Source organism: Cuculus canorus, chromosome 3, assembly GCF_017976375.1.
Source record: "Cuculus canorus isolate bCucCan1 chromosome 3, bCucCan1.pri, whole genome shotgun sequence".
Taxonomy (NCBI): domain Eukaryota; kingdom Metazoa; phylum Chordata; class Aves; order Cuculiformes; family Cuculidae; genus Cuculus; species Cuculus canorus.
In genome coordinates this window covers 18672698-18700371 of record NC_071403.1, presented here as the reverse complement: position 1 = coordinate 18700371, position 27674 = coordinate 18672698, and the positions used below count along the sequence as shown (strand labels likewise).

The window sequence follows — 27674 nt, the reverse complement described above, 5'->3', positions numbered from 1 at the left end:
AAGTCTCATGAATAAATTTGACTTTATGACATGATAACACCAAAGAAAGTTTCTTAGAAGTCCATTCACCTTTCGAATTCCTTACAGTTATGAAACAAGACTTCTGCATCAGTCATAGGTGTCAAAACATGAAACAAGATGAAAATTAAGATACTTCAACACAGTGAGTCAAACTGTATCATAAAGAGATCTCAGTGTAACATCCAGGATAATTTTGGCCTCAAAAAGTTAGTGTGGAGAGAATACAGGCACTATCCTGAGGATATTCATTGCTTGTTAGATTTTGGTTCCTTTTTGAAAGTGATACAGGATCAGAAAAACATCACCTCTGCCAGACAAACACAAGCACAGAATCCCTACAGCTGAGCTCACAAGCCCCAGGTACTCTGCAGGCACTGTAGCTGAGAATCTCACAAGCAATGAGGGCAAAGGTCTAGAAGGGGGCACCCAGGGGAGTACAAGGTACAAAACTTCTTCTTCTTTTTACAAAAGAACACAGAAAATCTCAAATGCTTATTGCTGTATCCAAGCTCTTTAGGAAGCTCCTTAAGACACAGAATAACGTTTAGTTTGATACCGAATACAAAACATTCAAATGAAATTCATAAGTCAAAGTCCTAATACAAAAGATATGAAAGATCATTTTTTTTAGTTATTTTAGTGAACTTTTTCAGTATCACTGGTGAATCTTCCTTTAAGATGTTTTGCAATATATAAACTCCAGTTTTTATTTTTGAATAATACAGCTTTATTTCCTTTGAGAAATCTTAAGTTTTTAATAGTTTGCCTTTTCAGTTTTATTTTCTACATTGCTTATCAAAATACGCTCACTACATTCAATACTATGCAAGACTTTATGCTCACATAGGAAAAACTGCTTCTAGTTCATGGTGCATCAAAAATCAGGGGTTTACTGAGCTGCCTTTATTCATATTTTATAAAGACAAGGAACATCTTCACGTACCTTTCACATACACCTTTGACTCAAGTCACTGAATGGCAACTTAATGTTGATGATACCTCCCTTACGACTCCCCACTCCTTACTTAGGAAATAACATTATTCTTTTCCATTATTCTAGCCTATTTCTGTATATTCATATTCTTTTCCTTGTAATTCTATGGTTTTATTATACATTTTATGCCCAACTTGAATTTACTTCCCTGTGCTTATTCCAAGTTTACTTTATACCAGCACTTCCTAGTGACAGAAACTGATGTGAACTATAAAACCAGGCTTTTATAGCTTGTGATTCCTGCTAGATGGTCTAAAAGAATGAAAGTGGCAAAGTTAGATAGGATAATAAATGAAGGACTACATTGTGTCAATATTTCATCTCGTCCAATTTTACTGTCTATTGTGACTGTGTCAAAGCAAAGTTAAAAAACACGAATTGAGATTTCATAATTATGTCAGCTGAATGAGTGCACACCTGTATCTGGATGTTTTAGCATGCTTTTTTCTTTGGTATCTGTGTTATATTTAGTCCAGAGCCTCTTTGTTTAGTCATTCCATGAAACAACACTCAGCAGTGAAAAACGTGTGTCCTACAAAAAGCTGTCCAGGCTGGCCTGCGCTCAATCATCTTTGTAATCAACTCAGAAAATATGTTTGAGTCTTCTTTTTATTATTCCTCCAATCGAAAAGGAATTATTTCCAATTTCCTTCACTTCTACAATTAAATAATTCTAGCAGTACTTCACACTCCTCCAATTTCTTAAGACACATGCATTGCATTATATATCAATGGTCAGTTCAAAAGGAAATTTGCTTAAACACATATGGTGAGAATGAAATAATTTAAATATAAATTAATAAAAATTACACTGAAAGCATTGCTTTCAGTGAAGACAGACTTTAACACAGGTTTACAGCGTGCCCAGCAAAATTAGATTTTAAGAGGCACCAGCAGAAGATTTGATGTTACTCACTGTAATACCAAAGTAAACCCCACAAACTACTTCAAGTTATTAATTGGTTCCTACTGTACTAAATACAGACACGGATGCATAATCTGAAACTCACACACGATCTTGCAAATATTTTGGAGTACTGCATTGCTGTTACTTCCTCGAAGCACCACAAAGAGCCATGGAAGACCATCACAGCTACATTTGGAATAAGTTCAGCTCATGAGAAAACTGAAACAATAAGACTGTTTGGAACATCTCAGCATCTCAAACTCTAAATATGCATAATACAGTAGTATGAAAAATCATTCAGTTCAAACATTCTGGAAGTATTTTATAGGAAAGGTGAAACTTTTTCATTAGGACTCTGTAAAATAATAGTTAATTAAGAAAGTTCCTGCCCAATATCAGACTTTGGGCTATTTTACTTCAAATTGTCATAGTGAGGAAATAGTTGAAATTTTTTTGTTATTGTGGTTCAAGGGGGGTGGGGAGGGGCGGTGTTTGGTTTGTTAGTGGTTTTGTTTGGGTTTTGGGGGGGGGTTTGTTTGGTTTTTGGTTTTTTGCAAAGTCTTTCAATTATAACTGGCTTTAGAACAAAATTGCTCTGAAACTGTGACATCTTTGAAAACCATTCCTAGATATATCCACTTTTCCTTTTCCTGAAATCCTTCTCAAAAAAAAACCTTCATCTAATAATATCTCCTAATACCACAAACTAGCAGGAAATTATACCACTTATTGGAGATTCGGCTTTATTTTGCAGCAGCCAGAGGAAATCTAAAGCACCACCAGTCCAAACAGACAAAGGTTATATTCAATTTTTAGATACAGAACTGAAGCACTGAAAAAATAAGATCACATAACTCAATCCTAAGAAACAGGTTATTTCATTGAATTTGCTGGGGCCTTTTCACTGATTAACATTAATCTTTGTAAGACTGAAATTCCTGTGCAACTCTGAGAACCACACTGAGTTCTCTGGAAGGAGTCCTGCACAATTCTTTGGTATCTGACCCAACATTCCCTGTTCCCCAGATCCTCACAAAGCATAGCCAGATGCCCAAGGACAAAGCAGCTACCAGCAATAAGAAAAGAAACTACACTACTAAAACAGCAAGCTACAATGAAACCTCAATTAAACCTGTTCTGTTCTTGGAAGAATAAAGAAACTATGTTCCTTTCTCCATCTGTGCAACCCTCTACAAAAAAAACACTGTGCAGATTTGTTATTTTATAGATAGCAATGCTCTTTACCGGGCCAATTAACACCTTACTTCAGTCACGTGCATTTCTTGTATTTTAATAACATTTTCATAGTTGTATGCTGCTATAATATTATTGATGTACACAAATATCAAAATTCCTAAAGGAAATTTTAAATTCCTTAAATGAAAACATTCAAATTTAGTAAACATTTCCTACCATTATTTGTAGAGAACAGGTAGAAACCACAAAGACCTTCCTGTGACACATATCTTCAGTAGCTGCAAGATCAATGTTAGACGGTGTGTGCTAACCTCCAACATTTATTTCAGTACTACCAGAAAATAGTAACCATCAAATTATTGTAACCATACTACAGCCTTCCCACAGCTACTCCCACAGAAAGCACGAACAGTACTACACATTTGATGCCTAAGCCTTAAAAACCAGGAAATGAAAAATCAATCCACTAGTCAGTACACACATTCTAATTCTTTCCCAACAGGCACATAAGTATCTTCAACAACAACGTATAAATTTGCTCAGTGATCCTAATTTTGTTCTCCTCAGTTTTCAATTTCTAAATATATTGCCTTTATTTCTCAGAACAGTAGTATAGGTTTTGTAATTGCGTTTGGATAAAGAAGGACAAGAAAGGTGACTTGAATAACAAGAAAGAACATTACATATTGTACTACACCAATTCAGTGCAGATAAAGACTTATAGTCAAGGACTTGCCATTTATTGGATCCAAATGTGCCAGAAATTAAGCAGAATAGCCTCTAACGTTCAAAATATGTGCACATTCTATCATACACAGAAGCTACATAAAACCAGCAAATGGCAGAACTGCATAGTGACTATTAAATAATGACTATTAAAAATTCTATTTAAAAAACAAAAGCTATTTGTTTTAAGCTTACATAACTCTTCTCTCAAAAATGTATAATTCAAAATGTTTTTAATTAAATACCAGATAGCATTCTTCAGATGACATGAAATTTTCAGCTGTATCCAAATTTCAAAACCTCTCTTCTAATACATTATGTACAAACAAAATATAAGTGAGATTTCATATTGAAAGGCCTTCTGCTTTTAGAGAAAAGAATAAAAGTTTTATTTAAGCCCTACCTAAAAGAGAATATGAGAATTCTCTTCAAATCTGATATGTTGCTTAGACCACAATGAAATTCAGAAGACCTTCAGTGTAAGTTTAGCTTTCTAATAAATCACATCCCAGATTAAAAGTAAATTTGAAATATGAAGAGATAATGGTAATGACTTCCGAAAGAAAAGATCACCTTTGAGTTAGTTCTAGACAAGTCTTTCAATAACAACTCAGAACTGAAACTAAAACCTTTATCATCTACAGCACTCTTTCAAATGCTGATGGTGGGTTACTGCAGAACTACCACTTTATGTTCGGATTCCTTATCACAATTACATTGAAAGCTCAACTGAAATGTTCCACTTAGAAGGAACTTATTCTACAGAGCCCAATACAGCTACTGCTCATTATCTTCCAGTAAGAAGGATGGAGAATAATAATCCCTTCATTTGCAAAAGAAAAATAACCCAACACATGACAATTTATATTGGGATGTTGATAACACAGTAACTGCTACTAATCTGATGAAAGAGTTATTGACTGCTGTAAGCATGAAAGACTTCTAAAAAGCAAGGGTTAATTCTTAACTAGATTTATTTTCCCTAGGAGAATCTATTGTTTCATAGTCCCCTATTAAGTCTCGCACTTCTTTCTGCAACGATACCACACCATCCTCTTCATTTTGTCAATATAACAAGACCAAGAAGAAGGAAGTGGGATTGCAAGCTGCTGCTCTGCAAAGTAGCTTTTTACCACAGGGGCACTACTGAAAGTTAGCCTTAAGAAACATTGCTTTAGTTAGAGAAACAACATGCATGTATGTTGGTCAACCTCACCCGTAAGTAACTCTGGGACAGTAGACACTTAAAAGGTGAAATGTTGCAAATTAATTAAAATAAAACAATTACAAGATTAACAAAAGGAAATGTGATAATGCAACATGTATTTCCATTACCCTGATACAAATTCCTAAAACCAAGATCCTTGGTCTTTCCAGTTGCTGGCACCCACTAACACAAACTTCTACTCACAGTCCCACTCCAGCTGCCGGGACTGACATCCATGCCAATGTACACACCACACAGAGATGCACATGCTCCAGATCCCTGCAGTAACTGGGCTTCAACACCAGAGTCTATTCAGTAGCTTTCCCTGAATCCTTCATCTCTCTTGCTGTCTCACTCACCACCAGACCCACACTAGTGCATTTCCCAGCTGACCCCAGATCCATGGTCTCTCCAGGAGGTGGCTCGGACAACTTGGTTCCTTCAGCAGTCATATCTCCAGCTGACTCACTCTCAAACACACAGACAGACATATTATACACATACGTGGCTTACTTAACCTATCCTCAACTAGCCGAGCTTGATATTTGCTAGCAACAGGCACTGACACACTCACCCACTGCCAGTCTGGCCCCCACGACCCATCCACTGACTACAGTGGCTTTGACCTCCATACACACATGTGCACACAGAACAGAAAGAGTATCACCCAGGAAATCAGAAGTGGAGTTTAATGAGAAAACAGGATACATCATGATGATCAGGCACAGGGCATGGCCAGTCAAATCAACCAATCAGTTTATATGCAGTCAGTCCTTTTTATCCCCTTGTTTCTCAATTTTCCCATATCCATTCCTCTCCCAATTACCTTAGTCCCTACCTTTCCCTACCTTTGGTTCTTCCTCTAAATCCTCAACCCCGAAAATCTTGTATGATTCCAAAATTCTCCCCATGTGTTCCTCCCTGCATACCATAATAAGTCCCAAACAATGGCAGGCAGCAACTCCCCTCAGTCTGCAGAGTCATCAAGAGTGTCTCTGACTTCTGCTGCTGGGTGTCCCCACCCCGACCCACTGGGCTGAGGCTGAGGACAGTCCTGGCAGGAGCTGGGTAGGGGGCTCCATTTCCCAGACTGGGTTACTGGGGTTCCCCCGCCTGCTGCTGTGCCTCTGGGCTCCTTCGTATGTGCGTGTGTGTGTGTGGAGATAAGTGTTTTATCACACAACTGAGCATAACCCACTCGTTTCCCATTTTCCCCCCTGTCATACTTCTTTGAAAACATCTTGTTTCACTCTTTTTTTTTTTTAACAGGGACATAAATATTGCATTTACATCCTTTTATATTACATGCGATCAATGTACTGACGATTTCCATACCCAATGCCTCTTCATTTTGGAAATGACACTTCAGCGGGCCCTCCTCCAAGGCTCCTCAAACTGTGCTTCAGCCTTATGCCTTTAGCAAAAGTTTAGAGTCCTCTCTGCTGAATATGCAGTTTTGCAAGCTTTTATAGAGAATAAACTAAAGAAATATTAACGATACCTGTACTGAATTCATCCTATGATCTACTGCTCACTTCAGAATACTCATTGAGATCACATATGAAACATCAGTACACAGGGCACAGTCATATCGCAGAGTTTTACCTACACAACTTCATCCTGTTCTTAGATTTATGTTTGAGAAATCAGAGTAAATGACTACTTAATGCAATAATGTGCACCTTTAAAATATTCTGTATTTGACACAGAACAAATCTTATTAAATATGCTCTTTAAACACTGCTTTTAATCCCTCTTATAGTTTCCCCCTATAGTTCACGAGTGACAGTCATCATTTCCATTTGTACTCTTTTTATTGAAGTGTACATCACCATGAAGTGTTTGGGACAGTTACTTTTTAAAATAACCTATGTACTTTTATTCACCTTATTTCTACGATAAGAGACCGCACAGCAAGGATGGAATAACAATATGCAAACCAACCATCTAATCCAACTGGACACACTTTATTGAAGTCTTATTACTTCCATGTGTAAGAGGAAACAAAAGCCAACTGCAATCCCCAATTTTTGGCATTCTCAGTACGTACTGTATCCAACAACAGAGAATTTCACTTTTCACTTTTATTTTTACAGCACAGTGATATTAGACATATGGACTTAACTTGATCACTTAGAGATCAAATGTTTTAGCTGACTGGAAAAAAAGCAAGGTCTTTATTACGCCTAAAGAAATACTGCTCTTTAGAAAGCTGCAATGCTTTGTAAATATTATTCTAATCTCTTTTGCAGTATGAATATTCTTAAAAATAATACATATCAAAATTTTAGTATGGATGATGAAATCTTCAAAAATTGATATAACAAGCAATGACAATATGGTTATAACAGATTCAAGTCAAACAATGGAAGAAACTCATCATGGATAAATTCAATTGCAAAGAGCTATAGTCCAACTTACTCTAAGGTAGCATGTGTGATAAATTAACTGATATTTCTCAAAGCAAATCCTACTTTCCTAAAAAAGATGAATATAAAATTATGAGCTACTGTCATGAAACCAATATTTGCTTTCAGTATTGACTGAAATAAATAACTCTTTATTGAAGCGTTTAATCTCTTTTTTCTAAATAAGTGATATTTGTCAAGATACATCTCTGACAGGTAAAACAACCCCAAAATGGATCAATTGGGTAAATACCTTTCTTAGCAGAGGTCTGAGGAGATTAAAAACTCATTATGTAGTTTCAGTATTGAATATATTGAGCATCCCATGTTCTTCCAATAATATTTACGGGTAAGTAAATTTTTTTTCCTTTCAACTCACTTTTCTTTTTATTCAACACATATACTTTCCTTTGTTGCTACAGTAAATTATGAGGTTGCTGCACAACTTAGAATAATTTTCTTCTCAAGTATAATAACAGAAAATGATGTGCTCTTTTGGTTGAGTTTATTTCACATTTTGGTAAGAATTTAAGAAAAATCATCACTTTCAACACTCAAGGTTGGCAGTATCTTATGATTTTATTAGACCTATTTTAATCAAAAAGGCTACCTATAAAAAAAATAAAGTAGGTCAACTAGTAGTTACTTAGAAGGATGACAAATATTTGGGAGATAGAATTTTGGTAGAAAAAAGGAATAACCATATACAAAACTGAAATTTAATAAAAATGTAAAAAATAAATTTAAAAAAATATGACAACCTCAACTTTTAATGTAGTAATAAATATCCTTTCTACAGATAAACATATTCAGCCAAGTAAAACACCTAAATACAAATAAACTGTGTACCTGAACTGTGGAACTGATTTCAGATGCAAATCCTCCAGTCAAGGGAGCTTCGTGGCTAATCAGCAATCGCCCAGTCTTCACCACCGACTGAAAAGGAAAAACAAACCCCAAAAATTATATCTCTTGCAATTTCTCACTCATACTACTTGTGGAATATATGAAACATGTAACATTTTCAGCAGTGTTAGAATGTAGCTCCTTTTCCCCTCTTAAATTTTCACTGAAAGATAAATCATCCCAGAAGTCTAAACTGAGTAATTTATAGTAAGTATAAAAACATCCTACTAAAGTGTTTGCATCTTCTACTCCTTTTTAGCATGTATCAAGAATAAAAATTAATTCCACAGAGTATGAATTTACCCTATCAATGCAAACTGTAGCATTTCTGAAGAAAAATAAGGATCTTAACAAGAAGCCAGGAAAAACTTGGATCCTGAAAACACTATAAAGAACACACATAAAGGAATCCTTCACTGATCCACATCTCTGAACAACCAGATCCTAGGTAAAATTGAATCATAGTTATTCAGAAAATAAAACTGCTAAATAAAAATTTAGGAAGAAAACAATCATGTGGAGTAATGCTGCTTATTTAAGTTTTACATGGCAATTACAAGCAAAATTTTCTAATTTTGAATCTCAACTACACACTAGAAGTGTCCGGTATCAGACACCTTTGGTCAGAAATAAGGCAGCAAAGTCTCACTTGTCCTAATATACAATTTATAATTTCATAAGGTACATTAAAAAGTTTCATCAACTTCTAAAGAAGCACATCAGGGGAAAAATATCAGAATAATGTGTATGTTCATCTTTTAAGAACAGTTAGAGTCTGATTTTTAAGGTAAGTACATAGTATATCCAGTGTATCATTAGGCACCAAGTGGAAAAAAAGAGTTCTAGCTATCAATTCAAACTCTCTTAAAGCTGTGATCTTCAATTTAATGTCTAGACCAGCACATTCTCCAGTCAGGAGGCTCCATGTTATCTACACAACAGAAGACAAAAAGGTAATGCCTTAATTATACAATTTTCCTTCTGATTCAAGTACCCTTCTAATACTTTTGTTTTTCCTATCAATGACTCAATGGCTCTAAGTAGCTCATTCACAGATGTACTGGCAAGTCACAGGCCTATAAACAAGATGATCCATACACTGTACTATGAAGTGGTTTGAGAACTTTCAAAGCTAAACAAGTCAGGAAAAGGCATTTCAACAGCTGGAAAGTAATCCACAGTTACATAGGCTGATTTCTTGAATTTCTTTTGCCAGCACTGGGAACGGATATCTAAAGTGCAGAGGCATTAATTGCGCTATTAATCTGTCTGATCCATCAAAACAACAGTTCAACGAACAAAATGTATGCTTCAGTTTTAAGTTGATATGATAAAAGCAATACAATCTGTTTTAAGTTGCTATGAGAAAGGTGATACAACTAAACCATTTCAATGTTTTTTTTTGAGAATCCTCTTTTATTTTAAACAAAGATTTTTATGCATCTATTTGTTCTGAGTGATTTACACTATGAAACATTACAAGCTATCATAAAGTTACACATTTGTTTTCTCAGACTTTAACAGCATGAAACAGACACTGTCAGAATGCATACAAGAAAATCCACATGGAATCAGACAAGCAATCCAGCAGTCCGGTATCCTGTCTCCACAACTGAGATAATTTGACATTTGGAAAGAGTGAAAGGGCTTTTAAATGTGTTCCTTTAGTATTTCTCAGCCTCCAACTCTTTAACATCATAGGTTCCCTGAGTCCAATATGGTTTCTTGCTCTAGGTAACAGATAATTCTTCTCGCATGAATTTATCTCTTAGCAAGTTGATCCCATGTTAAAATAAAAAAAAAATTTAAAAAATTTTAAAAAATCATTTTGGAAACCTGCTTCTCCTACATGAGAAATTCCTTATTTTTACATATGATTCCTAAGAGCTTCAAGGCTTTCTTGCTGAAGAACGTTGTTAAGGGCGACCAAGAATCGCATACTAGCATCTCAGCCCTAACAAAAAGCACTATATATCACGCCTAGTGGAAAACCATGTTAGCATAGCTTTGGAGCTTTTAGTACCCATCCTAGCTTGTTCAACATCAAAGTGGACAACTGCACCACATTGTGCCATGCAGAAATAACTTAAATACTTTCCTAGTGGTTAAAAATCAGAATTCAAATGAGCAGAAATTAATCACCACACTGCATTGCAGAGTCCTGGACATCAAGGAAGGAAGCGAGCACTGTGATTCTTGAACATTACAGGATTGCCTGTATCAATTTCTACCTCACATTTAACACTTGTTCCTAAGCTATATTGAGTCATTCAGAAAGACATGCAATCTTAATTACAGTTTTTCCAGTGTTTGGAAATGCATCAAAGCTATTGGTAATTTGTCACAGTGTTTAACTCCGTTCCTTGTTAAAGACTTGTACCTTATTTCCAAATAAATTGGGCTGACTTTAACTTCAAGTTGCTGGTTCTTGCTTTACTTCTTTTTGATAGATGGATCCGTTACCACATTTCTGCTCCCCACACGAATACGTTACGATTGCAATCAAATGATCTCTTAACCACACTTTTGCTAAACTAAGCAGATGGAGCTCAAAGTCTTTTGCCATACAGTACAGTTCCAATTCCTTTATTATTCTTACAACTCTATCATGAATCGCTTCCATTTTCCAACGTTCTTCTTGAAGTACACCCATCTGGAATCAGTATTCCAGCCTTTTTCAGAGCAATGCCATACACAGAGATAATATAACCTCAATACTGCAGCTCTTGGATGTATGAGACTTTTTGGCCCAAGCATAACAAGGTGAGACCAGTTTCAAGGGATAACTGTGATTCTTTGTTCTTGGCAAAGAGGGTTTTACCCTTAAAGGATATTTGCTTCTTAGAATAAACACAGAGATACAGTGTGCATTTATTATTTCAAGATACAAAATTTTATCTGTATATGCAGAAAAATCTACCATGTGCCTGCATCTAGCTCAGTTAACGAACCTATCTTCTCTCTATCAGTAAATGAGTGTCTATTTCATCTATTTATCCAGCTGTTTATCAGTAACCATTTTAAATGTTTTCCATCTTTTTGATAGAAATATCAAAAAACAGGTTAATGTCAATGATACTGTTTCCATTCACTAGCACCACCTTCACATGACATACAGTTAAAGCCAAAGCAGCACTAATGCCTTACTTTTCAATTATGTTAACTCAGTTTGTGAGCACCTAAATATCATGTGTCGATTGTGTTTTTCACATAAATTCTGTAACTCATGTAGTTACAGAAAAAGATGCTTAAAAAAGCATCTTCAAAACATATGGTGGGACTTAGACCACTGGGACTGATAAAAATGTCACTTACTTACATCCACAATGAGAGCTGTTTGCTATTCTTCTCAGGGAACTATGAGATTCTGTAGTTTTCTCTGGTCTTAAACTAAATGAAAATGGAAACTTTTCTTTTTGCCATCTTTAGTTATACACCATGGAGGAAAATCAGAAGCAACATCCAAGCATTTAGAGAACGTGGCTCCTCTTTTTGTTGTGGTCACTGTGCACTTTCACAGCTGAGTTCAGCAGATGCAACCCTGGTTGCTCCCCAAAGAGATAGGTCCTATCATATCTCCTACCTCCAGTTCCCAGCACAGCTTTGGCATCTCCTCAAACACTGAAGGGGCCACACGGGGTAAACTCACTGAAGGATACAACCTGATTTATCCCACAGCAGTGTACAGTTAGCACAAAGCTGTGAATGCTACCCCAGAGACAGATTCAGGGATCAGAGGCAGATCAGGATTGCCTCACAGAACGCTTCAATGGTGCTCCTTCCCTTTGGAGGGCAGCTGAGACCCAGGTCATGGCACACCACTGTCACCTGTGTTATTATCCAGTCATTGGAGAAAATACTCTAGGGCTTTCGACTCCTAGAACTTCCTATTTACTATACTTTTCCTCCTTAATTTCCTTGTCAGGACTGTTTTACATTGGTGTCATCCAAAAGGATGACAATTTGACATTGCATCAGAGCAAAAGGCTAGCAGCACAATCACCTCAATAATGAAATATTTCAAAAAACCAAACTAACATCTCTGCAAGACTAATGCTCTCATATTGCACTCTGAAGGTTTTCTGAACTGCAGCCCAATGTTTTTGCAGTGAAGCAGCTGAGTGAAATATTTTCAGCCTACCTAACCACATTCTTTATCTCTCTATCCAAGAGTTGCTATGATCACTTTCCTGTTCAACTCTCAACTCACCACATTGGCCATTTTTTCCTCTTCTATAGGCACGGATGACAGTAGAAAACAATACAAGTCTGACACTTCCAAGCATTCTGATATCTAAGTGCTGACACTACCGGTAACACACAGTGCCCTTATTTAAGAGAAAGCACATTTAAACTAACATGAGTTTTACGGTCAACTGCATTTTACACCACTACTCTCTACACATACCAACAGTGCTACTTCCAGTGGAAGCAGCTGCTTCACTAACACAGCAATGACCTTTAAAGAAATGATCAGAAGTAGGTTAGCCTCAAATCATAAAATGGTGTGAGTTGGAACGGACCTTAAAGAGAATCTAGTTCCAACCCCCGGCCATGGGCAGGGACATCCTGCTAGATCAGGCTGCCCAAGTTCCCACCCAACCTGGCCTTAAACACCTCCAGGGATGGGGCATCGACAACTTCCCTGGGCAACCTGTGCCAGTGCCTCACCACCCTCATCAGGAAGAAATTCCTCCTCATGTCTAGTCTAAATCTGTCCCTCTCCAATTATAGCCATTTGCCCTAGTCCCATCACTACAAGCCTTTGTCGACAGTCCCTCCCCAGCTTTCTTGTAGCCCCTTCAGGTACTGGAAGGTCACCATAAGGTTTCCTCGGAGCCTTCTCTTCTCCAGGCTGAACAAGCCCAACTCTCAGTCTTTCCTCGTAGGGAAGATGCTCCAGCCCTGTGATCATCTTTGTAGCCTCCTCTGGACCCATTCCAACAGTTCCATATCCTTCTTACACTGAGGATTCCAGAACTGGACACAATACTCCAGATGAGGTCTCACAAGTGAGGAATAGAGGGGCAGAATCCCTTCCCTCAGTCTGCTGGCCACACTTCTATTGATGCAGCCCAGGACACAGTTGGCCTTCTGGGCTGCGAGCACACATTGCCGGCCCATGTCAAGCTTCTCATTGACCAGCACCCCCAAGTCCTTCTCTGCAGGGCTGCTCTCAACCACATCATCCCCCATTGTGTACTGAAAATGGGGAATACCCCGACCCAGGTGTAGGACCTTGTACTTGGTCTTGCTGAACCTCATGAGGTCACACAGCCCCACTTCTCCAGCCTGTCCAGGTCCCTCTGGATGACATCTCATCCTTCTGGTGTGGCAACTGCACCACTCAGCTTGGTGTCATTATAAAAGTCTGTTATTGTGTCAAAACAGCAAGTTGTTTATTTTCTTTAAAAAGAAAATTTTGTTCTCAGAATAAAAAGATTTTCCATCTGTTACAGAAATGGAATTATTTTTATGTCCACTTTCACATTTAAAGTTTTGCATACTTTTGATTGTGCTCGTTAGAGACTGTTAAAATTCTTGCTTTAATGGAAAAATAACTTTTGAAAATAATTTTAAAGAAGCTGGCAAAAATACAGAAATTGTATTTGTGTTATATCTCATTTCACACTAAGCATATATGCAAACAATTATGGGATTGTATACAAATGAACTTTAAGACATACCTATCTTTACTGAAAACCAATCAGAATACGGAAGCTTAAAAAAAAAACAACAAATCACAATTCTGTAAAGTTTCAATAAATGTCTTGAAAAACATGTTTTCTTTTTCATTTTTGGATCAGCTTTAATGAATTTATGCTTGGAAACTGTAAAACATGAGGGAGCCTACTTTCCCCATCTCATTAGTTCTGCTTTCTTTTTCATGTTTCAATAAAAATGAAACTGCATAGCAGCATTCTTGGTACTAAATACCATAAGCACAGGGATAGAAATAAGTTTCCAGATTTTTATTCAGCATTTCCCACAGAGAAATGTATAAAATAACATGCTGGATAAATCACTGAGAATTACATTTACCTAGAACATGCAGATCCATAGGATGACACCTGGGCCCAACATACCCCAGACACAATTAATTGTTTGTGCAAGTGATATACTGACAATCTTAAGAAACGCACATATTGTGTCCCATATTTCTAGACATTCTAGAGCCATGTTGGAGTTGTAGGATCTGTGGAAAAACAAGTAGACCCTCAAGAACACTTTTTTACCAGAGTGCAGAGAGGGTGTATAGAAGAGAAGAACAGGATGTGTCCTAAGAGCCTGGAGATGCAAAAGTGCTGTAACTCCTTAATGATCATGATCTAGTTTGCAAATTTTAACTCCAGGCTGCACAGAACTACCTTCATCTCCTAGTAGTAGTAAAGGCTAGGAATAGTATGCACTCTTTAAAGCTCCAACTAAGCAGAAGCAACAATTCTTAACATTAAAGAAAAAATGTTAAATAATTAATCTGAATTAAAATACAATAAATTAACAACTTTTGGAGTGGTTTTCAACATTACTAAATTTCCCGAGAAGGAAAATCAGAGAAAGCCTTCAAATCTACTATATCATGTCTACACTACACTCCCTAGTTAACTAAAACTCATTTATCAGTAAAAGCAAGATGCAAAGACAAACAAATGACATGAAAAAAACATTATTTCATCACACACAGCTTAACAGCCCAAAGTATGAATAAGATAAGCCTTATGAATCTTAACAGAATGACTGTAAGGCTGTCTGTCTCATTACTTTTCCTCCTCATCTTAATATGTTCAGAAATTATAGGAAAATTTGAGTCTGGGTGAAGAACACTGGTTTTAGTGATTAAAAACAGCATAGAAGCATTTACTGGTAATTCTTTCATTAAACATCCATTTGCCTGAATTTGATCACAAAAAGACAACTGAGTGTTTACTGAAGCAAGAGATGTGCTTCTGTAAGCAGTCAGTGCTGTCACACAAACCACAGTGGAGAGAAACTGGCAATCTTGGTACACAGCTGAAGAACTGTATTCTAAATCGTTGTTTAGAAAATATTACTGTAGTTTTCTTTTCAGGCAACTTTTCGGTCACATCTGATGATGGGGCAGAGTGTACCTTCGTTAAAGTTGCAGATAACAAAACTGGGTTGAGTGGCTGATAGTTCAGAGGGTTGTACTGCGATCCAGAGGAACCTGGACAGACTGAAGAAATGGACTGACAGGAACCTAGAATCATAGAATCATCGAGGTTGGAAAAGACCTCTAAGATCATCAAGTCGAACTGTCAGCCCAACACCACCATGCCTACTAAATCATGTCCTGAACTACCATGTCTACACACTTTTTTAACGTCTCCAAGGATGATGACTCCACCAGTTCCCTGTTCCACTTGATCACTCTTTCAGTAAAGAATTTTTTTTCTAATATCCAATCTAAAAAAAGAAAAAAGTTCAAAAATTGAAACGCAAAGTCCTGTACGTGGGGAGGAACAACTTCATGCACTAGGACAGGCTTGGGGCCACACGACTGGAAAGTGGCTTGGCAGGAAAGGGACACGGCCATGCTGATGGACACCAAGTTGACCATGAGCCAGAAATGTGCCCTTGCAGTGAAGGCAGTGAACCATATCCTGGGTTCCATTAGGAAAGCTGCCAGCTGGTCAAGGGAGGTGATCCTTCCCCTCTACTCAGCATTTGTAAAGGCCACACCTGCAGTGCTATGTCCTCTTCTGGTCCCCGCAATACAAGAAACATGGATATACTGGAGAGAGTCCCACAAAGGGCCACAAAGACGATTAAGAGACTGGGATTAAGGTATCTCATCAAAGCATATACATACATATCCAAAGGGAGAGTGCAAACAAGACAGAGCCAGACTTTTCTCAGTGGTGATCAGGGAAAGGACTGCAGTTTATGCTATTATGCTGATGTTGCATAATGCACTGGTTAAACCCCACCACTTTGAAATCTGCATCAGGATGGATCTTTTCCTCAGTTTATAATGAATGCATGGTGGAAACAGTTCATAAAGAACTAATGTGACCGCAGCTGGGATGCACAAATGAAACATCTTGCAGAGAAATGTTAGTGCAACCATAAAACTTACTGCCTCAACACATCAGGACTTTATTATTCCAATATGTATCATTTTACACTATAAATGCCAAAAATAATTCTGAAAGACTAATGTGGCTTCTTCCTGCATGGCACCGAAAACACAATGCTGTAGTGTGAAGATAATGGTGCAGAGATAATGAGAAATAAAATCAGGCACAGAACTAATGCAAAGTAACTTAGAAAATCTCAAAAATTACAATTAAAATCTAAAGAGTTGGCTACAGGGCTAGGCAGAACATCCTACAAAGCAATGAAGAGAGTGGATAATAAAACAGTTATGGAGTTTTCATCCTACACAAGACTGTCAGGTTATGACTAAGATGTTCAGAGAGATTTATAAGCTTCCTGCAAAGCCAAGAACCAAGGACAGCTTCTCAATGTGTTAGGCACCATAAAAATACAAAGTAGCAGATAATTCCTCTCCAAAACAACTTTCAATTTAAATAGTTGAGACTGTGCAAAGAGAAAAGGGATATGAAACACAGCAGGGTGCATCTCAGCAGTTTGGGTTGCTTGATTTATTTTCTAATGGAAGAGTACTGACGCAAATTAAAAGCACTGACATTCTATCTACCAGTGACTAACTTTCTAATGCCTTTCAGTAAATTTACTTTTGTAAAACAATGCTGCTACAAATGCTCTTTAATACTTTTATAACACCATTTTGCATACCCTAAAGCAGTTAATTACTAAGAAAACAGTAGCTGCGAATAATGGTCATAGGATGAAGAGATAATGCAGAGAAGTCATGTTTTGTGCAGATGGATATTCCTGCTTAACCTAAGAAAACATACTAACCAACTTCAGTAAGAGACAGGCAAATAAAAATTAATTCTGGAATGCCATAGCATGACCTCTTGATATCCTTAAGATAAACTGCTGCAAACCAAATTGGAATAAATTACTTAGAAAACTGATTCAGAAGTCAAAAGCAAATTTGAAAATATAACCCACCTGGCTCGTTCTTATCACTTCATGTAAACTGTATTGATTTTATCACATACTTGTCCTCCACCTTTTCACACCTCACTTTCTTTTTTGATACCAGCTCTTGTTAACAGTGACAAGTACTATTTTTAATATACATCTAGTGCAAGAAGTCCTTGTTTACTTCTGATGTCCCCACATACTACCTCAATAGTTATACTGAAATGAATAGCATGAATATAAAAAAGCTTCTTTTGACCTAATGCTTCTACATCTCCCAGTCCTTGTCTTCTAGTAATAACTATGAAGAGAATCCTTAAATAGTCTTTTAAAGTATAAAGGCAACTGAACTGCTGGAAAACATTCATGAATCCACTGCACTGCTAACTCATAATTCCTTAGTACTTTGATCTATATTTGCCTACTTAACCACAATTAAATAGATCTCTTCAAACAACCTTTCTGAGTGTGTAGCCTAAAACATAAAACTAATAGTAAAGGTTTCAGAAAATAAGAACTTCAGTGACAGCCTCCAAACTTCACCAGTCCGACCAATAGTCAATAATGCGTCATGGACAGATTTTTTTGTCCTTTCCTCCCCCACTATACTGCTTTTATAATTCCCTGTTTACAAAAGCAAAATCAGAAAGTCTCAAATACAGACAGACAATGCTGTATCAGATATCTTATTCACTGAAAGAGGTACTCTTCATCCAGAAATCTTCACAGTCACCCTATAAGACCCCCTTCAAGTTTGTGTGACATCACCACATTCAGTTGATGTTCCATAGAGGGCTCCTTTGCCTTATTGTTTTAATTACACTGTTAAGGCACACAAAATACAGCCTTCATAAATTACTTTGTTTCTTCAGTTTTTCTATATGCATGCTTAAAATTAACATTGATTTTAGGTCTCAGAAGTTACAATTCCATTGATAAGTTAATATTTAAACCTGAGATTATTTAGCTCTCCTTTTGCCTCTCAGAAATCATGTGTATATTGTTTATTGATGGTTGCAGGTTTGGACAATTTCAGGTGTCCCACAAAATCCTCAAATAATCAGGCTGTAATAGTACAAACCCTTTTCACTACAATACCTCTTTAGTTTAAAAAAAAAAAAAAATCCACTGTTTGAAGCTTGCGTGGTTTTTGAGGTTCTCCGAAGCCAAATTTTAAGGAAAGACTGCAGTCTTCTACACGCAAAGAGGCAGGGAAAATACCCTCAGTGCATATGACGGAAGTCCCAAACTATTAGAGGCACCCACCTCAGGACCTCAAAGGTACCTGATTTCCTGAGAAACTAGTTAGCTTTATTTATCCCATTCCTCAAGACCACCACCTTTCTCTTTTCAGCATCCTAGCTCTTCCGGGTGCTTTAACTCTCATTTAGAGTCATAAGGATAACTCAAACAGTGAAGATTTTGATTCCACTGCTGACTTATAAAATAGTTTGAGGACAAACAGTGGCTCAGCTAGATTCCTACATGCAATTTATTCTTTTATTCTTGAAAACCAGATGAGATCTTGGCCAGTTTGGAAAAAGCTCCCATGAACAATACAGTTACTTGTAAGAATCTGTTAGGCCAAATGTTACACTACACTTTCTGCATAGAAGACGAGATAAACAACCTCTCCAGGTATTTTGGAGGATCCAAGAATGTGCCAACCAATTCACTGCATAGCCACAGCCCAATATACACACAAAAACTCTGTTCGAAACAGATTTTAGCAGTATTCATCCACAGGCAAAACACTGTGCTGCCAGACACGACCTATATAACAGGCCTCCTCAGAATAATATTATTGAAGCTAACTATAGGTTTGGAGAACTTGGGGAAAAAAAAGCAAACAATTACTCTTAAATGAAAAAAAAAGAGCAGTGGGTGACCAAGAAAATATGTAAAAGAGTCTGAAATTTTATTGCTGAACCCATCACAATAATTTTACTTTCTGCCTTAAAATTACTCAGTAGCTTTTCAAATGATTCAAATAACCGTGTAGGAGAGACAAGAGTGTCTCAGCGGAAATCCTGCTTTGATTAACCCAAGACACAGCAATAAAAGACAAACAGAAACTATTTGAACCACCATCTTTCATCTTTACAGTTACACTAAAACAGTAATGAGCAATCTAACAAGACCTATGGCAAGCTACACACACGTCCTAATAGCAAGGCTGCCAGTCAATGAGAAGGTGCAGCACATGGCTGAAAGCCAGTAGGTAGAACAACAGGAGACAGATGCAAGACAGCCTGCAATCATCATTTACTACCTAGGTGCCCTTTCTATTTTCCACACAGAAAGATTAAAATGAAATTGATGTTTCCTAAAGCTGCGGATTAAAAGGCAGACTGTGAGAATAAGAATGTAAGAACTTGAATGCAGAACCAACAGAAGAAAAACACGAATTCTGGAAAATGAGATGTGCAGGAATGTAGACGGAAAGAACAACAAGGAAATAGAAAAGGCCAAGGCAAGGATATGACAAGCTGCAGAAAAGGCCTCGATTTTGCAAGGTATGGAGAAAGAACTGAGACAAGCGTTGGCAATATCAATCATGGCATACCACTTCTCTGTTTCGCACTCCAGTTCATACTGGAGTTCTTGGATGACTGAGACAGCAGCGAGACGTTGTTCAGGCTACAACAGTCCACTAGTAGCCTGATTTATGCAATTTGCTCTTTATTCCCACACAAAAAAAGCTTCAAATATTCCCTTCCATCCACTTCTACTCCATTCTGAGGCATAACAGTCTTCCAGTCCACAAATGTAATTGTTTACCTTTAAGGAGAAAAAAAATCCACCCACAATGCTGAAAAAATGCCTTCTTAGATGTAAAATACCCTCAGGCTTCTACGTTGAACTGCTCTGACCAACCTTTCAACAGGAAGAGGAGACTGAAAGTCAAGTTGTAAGACTACTCTGAATAGCACATGAAATCTAATAAAACATCACATATCTGTAAGCTAATCACACCAGCCAGAATAACTGATAACACAAGTAATCATGTGCAAAGGTTCAGAACTGGGAAAAGTGGGTTGTTTTTTTGACCAAAAACAAGAAAAGGGAAATTCTGGTTTGTTCCACACCAAGAAGTTGGCATCGCATGAAAATAAGTCTCCTTAATGAAAGGAAGACATTCTTTGCTTGAAAATAATTTTGTCCTGAGTCAGAAGTCATCTAAATCACTCAGCAGGTAAAACATTCCTCAGCTGAATCCCATTCCCTGCATCTATCTATCTAACCACAGATTGTCCATGCTCCTGATGTTCTCACAAACCACCCAAACATCTGATCAATTACCCTTACGATGTACACAAAATAGCAAATGTAAATTAAAAGATTTCTCAACCCAAGACTAATACTTAGCCTTCTAAAGAGCAACACCGATGTTTCAAACAGCTCTTCTAGATCTTTAATTTTATAGATCCAGAGTTTGGATAAAATACTGAACTAAGCCCTAACTCAGTGTTCTCTAGTTGCCACATGTTCACAAAGTGTTTTAAACACAGAAGAAGGGAACATCAGTAATTTCTAGCCATCACCCATGAAGATGTCTTTCAAGCTGGGAGCGCAGGGGAGAACCACTTTGTTGACATTCTTCCTATCAGCAACTTTTTCAAGTAATACTGAAGCAATTACATCAAGAAAGACCTGACTATGTATGCTAAATCTGAAAGCCAGTGTGTTTCATAAAATGACCAACCATTCTGAAAAGCTATCCTGCACTTCTAAAGAACTTCTTAAGAAGCAGGAGCTTCAGCATTTAGGCATCCAGCATCTGCTTCATTTCTTTTTCCCTATCCTAACTCCAGTTCTGATAGCACAAATTCATACAGTTCACCACAAGACAGATGAATCTGTTTCACTGAAGCTGTTGAACCCACTTATGTCTATAAACAATTCTTATTTTCTGTTTAATGAACAATTCTGTTTCTTTTGCTTCAATAATCTCAGTTTGATCATCTTTATTTGTCTCACTCAATCCAGTAATTTGCATTTAAATTCTTTCTTCCCAGAAAAGTGACTACAGTTGCAGTGCTTGGGATAAAGGTAAAACATTACCTCTCATACCAACTGATTAAGACTACATCATATATCTTCAGAGTTTTTGTCATGTATAATTGGTCCAGAAAACAGGAAAAGTAAAAACTGTAAATTTATATAGACTAAGTCACCATGTAAACAGGCTGAAATTGAGCAATCTTTCCTTTATAGAAAAACTTGAATTTTATAATCTATTACTCTCCTTTCTGGCAAACGCCACTACAAAAATCTTCCAGTATATTCCATCAACATCTGTCTTGAATAGCCAAGCTAAAACTAATAAAAAGATTAGATTACCCTAAAATAAGAACTTCTCACAATGCTCAAAGTCATTATAAAGGTTAATCATGTGCCTTTTAGTTCTATTTGTACTCAACTAAATTCATTCTCCACTTCCATTAAGCTTAATGGTCTTTGTGGAGAAGTGACATGCTACTTAGAGCTATAGTAAGCCAATGACATTTGATGGGTTAGCACAGGACAATAAAGCAGTAACGTACAAAGTAACCTAGAAACTGTCACAAAATATATGCATTTCTCATTGACGTCAATGGAAGTCTCCTCAATGACAAATACCAAATCAAGCCTCATATTTGAGGCAGACATTTCTAGACACACAATAGACCTATATTTAATTGTTACCTTGAATCTCTTAAAACAAGTGTTAGCCCAAGAATCATAGCTTATAGTGATTTTAAAACACACAGAACAGAAAGTCTATCTATAGACCAATAAATACGTTTTACTTTTAAACAGCATCTCCTGATGAGCTGAAAAAAATCATGAAAGGAACCTGGGAAAAACAGCCTGCTTCCATTAAATGATGGAAATTTTTCTATTGTACTGATCACCATAGCATCAAAATGAGTCAGCAGCATGAACAAACAATCAGCATTAAATAAATACTTCATATCTGTTTAGTGTATACTCCTCAACGAACCAACTCTTTAGACTCTTGTATTCAATACAATATACAGACATTAGCATTTTTCACTTAGATTAACAGCTTAAAAGACATGTTGAACCCTGTACATGTTTATCCACTAAAAGACACCTTTGTACATGACAGAATAAATAATCAAAGCCTGTAAATCATTCATTTCAGAGTTCTGAATATTGCTGAATAATAAAGTCTTTATTCTTTCTTTTCTGCTTACTACGTATCATTAACATAACTGAGACAGTGTTTACTCTAAACGCATTGAAATGTGATAAGTCTTAGACTAATTGACACATGAAGTGGTTTTCTCCTAAATCACTAAGGCAGTTTTTGTGTTCAGTGGTGGACATCATGCAGACAGAAAACCATGAAGTTGGCTTAAGAACCATACAAGATGGAAACAAGCCCCTGCCTGAAGCTTTGATTTCCTAATGCAATGTTATTGAATAATACTCATTCCAACTCAGAAATTAATCCTGCCTCACTGTAATCACTGAAAAGTCTGTAGAGATCTCCTCATTTACATCCTTTATATAGGCAAGGACCAGAGAGATAAGACATTAAATACAGATCCCTGGAAATACCAAGGAGCTTTGTACATCTCGGAGTTTGTCAATGAAAGCATAACCAAACTTGTCAACTGAGCATAACTATATTGACCAGAATGTCAATTCATTCTCGGCGAACAATAGTTGGCAGAGCTGTAGATCTGTTATGGATCTTTATAAAACTTGGTTTAGCAGTGGATGGGCCAGAGGGAAAACTAATTACCCAACATTGTAGGTGATAAACAGAATGCAATTGTTTACTAGTTCTCTCTATTTTCCTACTCTGAGCAACATTTGCATTTGCTTAGAGAAAACCCTTGTATACTCGCTTTCACAGAAGCTCATCAAGTTACTGCTTAATAACAAAGTCTGTGTTCAATGAAGCTCTATTTTTGCATAAAGCTTTTCATGAGCAAGTTTATCATAGCTTCCAGAATTCTCAGGCAAAATTTGCTAGGGTAGAATGTAATCATTTTAGAGACAGACTGTTGCTTAACCTTTGTTGCCACTTATTTTCCTCAGTTTGTGAAGCAAACAGCTAGCATGCAAAATTCAGCAAATGGGAAAAAGGGCCTAAGTGGCTTCATTGCAGTGCCCTGAAGAAAATTAGACAAATTATCTAAATCTTTAAAAACTACCGGAAGCCCAAAACTATGAATTTATTTACATTAGATAACACGGGGGAAAAAAAAAAGAGAGATTAATATATATTTCATAAATAGTAAGAATATGGCACAAACAGGTAAAGTAACTTGCCAAACATCCTAAGCAGTATGTGACAGAAAAGGCCTGTAAGTAAGGGACTTGACTAATGCAAATCACAATTTCTTCATCTGTACTCCCAGATTTCTAATGATATTTAGTTATAAAAGCATCGAACTTCTCAATTACATAATTTTACATTGCTCAAAATCTTTTATTTATTTGAAGATCAGTGTTTCTGTATGACCACTAAATATTTTCTTTAGAAGTTTGCTGACGTATGTAAGATTCACATTATAATGAGAACACATACAGCAAAAGCTTAAAGCTTCACTGCAGCAGCAGTTTCCTCGATACTTTGCTGAGTCATCAGCTTGCTCAGTCGTGTTGGTTCTGACATTAATTTAAGTGAAAATGAAATAAAGATGAAATTAATAAAGACTACACAAGGGAGGGGGAATATGTGTCTTGAATTCTAATTAGAGTGGCCTTTATTTTGATCTTTTGCCAACACTGAAAAAAAATTATATTTTATTATAGTGTATTACAGGTCAGAAAACTACCTAGCACCATGATGCTTTAAGTAATTCAAATTATGATCCTATTAAATATTTGACAACTATTGGAGCCACAGGAAAAATATATAGCTACATCTTTCCTAATAAGCAAACTCCAGCATGATACTAAGTAATTTCTGAAATGATAAATGGTCCAATTATTACCTTTTCAATTACTCCAAGTAACTGCCCCAAGAATATCCCTATGTTTTGCAACATGTCATAAATGTACACAAAGGTAACTGGGTAAAACAATCAATATCTTCAAGGCTTAACTCCAAAACAATATTTACATGTGACCAGGTAGACAGATTACTTTGATAATTTTCTTTCACAGGAAAATAAGAACTATATTAACATAAACTGCTGACAGCGTTTTAAAGATCTAAAAATCACATATTCCTCTAGTCAATCTATTATTTAAAACATCACTAAGCTCTAAGCCAAAAAAAATGATAGTATAAAGAGATTTCTCTAATGTCAACAAATCACTGTGGCTGGTAATTCAAAATTAATTGTTTCCACAGGCTTTTTAAAGCACAACATTTGTTGCCATCATATTGCAAATAGTTTAACACTAACAAATGGAAAACTAAGTCACATTGCTGTGCTTGGTAATCCAAAGCTGTTTTTTTCTCCTCAATTCTAACTCCATTTTCCCTGTAGGGAGAGAAACAGACAGAAAAGAATCACACCTTCTAAGCTTATTAAAGAAATGTAAAATTCTAAAAGAAATCTTCTGAAATTTTGAAAAAAAATAGTTATTCAACTTTTACTTTTAGTGTAAAAATTACAAACTAGTTTACTGGCAAACCAAAAAAAAAAATGCCACTTGCTTATTAAATTCAAAGTCGATTCCCCTTTTTCAATAAAGCCATTTAAGCCCTTTTTCCTCAAGAAACATGTAATCTTCCAAATAGCACTACTGTGAACTTCAGAATCTAGGTAACATGTCAGTAAATGTACCACAAATGCCAGAGATGATAATACAGTATAGATTAGTACTTAGTGGTAAAGTTTGACCACATATGCCAAAAGAGTCGGTTTATGGTTTTGTCATTTGCAGGCTGAATAACTTAATAAAACTGGCAATATGGGGGTTTTAGCTGGATGGAGAAATCATAATGCACACTTACAGCATAAGCATCATACTGTACCCAAGTGGTTATAAATTACCACTTACTGTTTTTCTCATCTGGAAAGTTTGATTAGCATTCCCTGTAAACAACTGCATGCCTTAAGCTACAAGACACAAACCAAAGTACAGTTCCAAGTAACAGCACGCTGCACCGCTGATCTAAGTAATGTAACTGTAGTTTAAACAGAATATTCATCAGGCAAACAGATAAATACTTGACAAACCGTTCAAATGGAACAAAGAATGAACTGCATGATCTTAAGGTGAGATCATTGTAAGCATTTATAATGCTGGCAATCTCTTCCCTTCAGGAAAGTTAGCCCAAATGAACAATTCCCTTCACATCACCCAGTTTTAAAAAGTGATAATGATTATTATAATGTTTAACATGGTTATTTTAGATTGCTTCAAATTAAGACCAACCTTCTAGTATTTTAATAACTCGATTTTTGGTTCCTTTTTTTTCCTAAACGTTATGTTTCAGGTTCTATCTTCATAGAGGACAAAACAGCCTAAACTAATTCCTCCTAAAAAACTTCTTTTTTGCAATTAGATTTTGTAAATAAAAATATCTTACCTTTTCAAATTGAATAAAACTCACAAAACAAATCATAAAACACCAGCACCTCTAGTTCGCAAGCTACAGTGTTGATTAATGGCAAAAGTATTTGCAGGGTAGTCACATGGGTGGAAAAATAGGGAAAGAACAGTGTGAATGAGAGGATACAGGAAACCTATTTTGTACCAACATTTACCAGAAGCAAAGAGCACCCGATTTGCCTTGCATGCTTAGCAGCGTAGTGAGATGCATTAAGTAATAAGTAAAATAACAACACTACCAGAACTATACAGATGGGCAGTTGTTAGTCAACTCACGGGCAGAAGGGGAGAACATGAATCAAGAATATGACAACACTTTAGCACCGCCAATCAAATCTCCTGCTTCTTCTCAAGATGCTGCTGGTCCATCCTGCTTATCTTACTACTATGACTCAACTTCTTCCATACTTCTCAAAGTAATGATGAAATATGCCACAGCTCAGAATATATCCTTACATTTGGCTCCTTCTTGTCCAGCATTTACATCTTTAACCAGGTTGTACTTCACATATAAGGGCTAGAAGTTATTATAATATAACACATATATTTTAATATATATATAACACAATATTTTAAAACGCTACATAGAAAAAAGAAAATATATCAATTATTTTAAAAAATACTATTGTCAAGTACTCTTTAATACAATAATAAAATACTATCTTATGACTTCCTCATCTTAAGTCACAATTAACAATAAAGTAGATTATACAAAACCTTGTTGTTTCCAACAACGTCACAGAAACTGATGGTGCCTTTTAAACAAGATTTCTCTGAAACCCACTCAGGAAACTGATATGTAAAAACTAAAATTAAACACTCTGGTTGATGATAAAATTTGTGAAGGGATAAGAAGAGCTGTCCTAAGACATTCCATACTCTCAAATCATTGTAGAGAGCTACTAAAACATTGAGTTTAAGGTGAATGTAAGAGCTATAACATGTGAATACAGGTGTTATACAGCAATGATAGCTACCAAAGCTACGTTGTCACCGAGGCAAAGTTGAGGAAGCTTAATGAAAGTCACTAGGTAAAACATTTGAAGTGATAAGGGGAGCACGGTGACTGATACGCTGTTAAACGTGCTTCTCTAAGAAAATGCTAGTGCAATAGTTCTCTTGCTGTAGCTACTGAAAGGTCTATTAAACAATTTCATTAATATAGGCCTACATTTCCTATACAGTGTTATACAATTCATCCACAGACAGATCTCTCCATAAAATTAAGTAGTAGTGTAACCTTCAACTATAATTTCATTATATGAGGAAATGTAGCACAAGCCTGTAACACAGGCTTTTGCCTGTGTCTGTCTTTTCTGGTTTGGAACCATTTTTTTTTTAATCTCTAAATTCCTTCCACGAGGTGGAAAGGGTTTTCTTTCTTTCCATCCTTAATTTCACTTTTACACAGCTTTGTTTCAATATACTCCCAGTCCTGCTTTAGCTTCAATTTTGAGCATAGGTACAAACTAAATAAATGCAGAGGACTACACAGGTATTTTATTATAATTGCAGGTTCCAGCAATGCCAGTCACAGTCATTATATACTACCAAAAAATAACATAATGCAATCAGACACTTCCCAACCATGAAGCTAACAATTCTCCTAACAGTAAACCAAACTTGTACAAGTAGAATCCATAATCCATGAGCAACAACCAAAGTAGTTAACCAAACTGGGTGAATAATTTTAGCAAATGTAACCCCCAGGCAAAATCCCCACAAACAAAAAAACCAAAA

At 36.4% G+C, this 27674-nt stretch overlaps 1 protein-coding gene across 1 annotated transcript in view; it reads right to left on the bottom strand.

The window, feature by feature from the left end:
• The window catches only part of BCKDHB (branched chain keto acid dehydrogenase E1 subunit beta), a 125756-nt gene that overhangs the window by 45662 nt on the left and 52420 nt on the right, over positions 1-27674 (bottom strand). The window contains exon 9 of the mRNA XM_009564769.2: positions 8310-8396. Coding sequence (XP_009563064.2) covers positions 8310-8396 — 87 coding nt within the window. The remainder of the gene's footprint in view (positions 1-8309; positions 8397-27674) is intronic.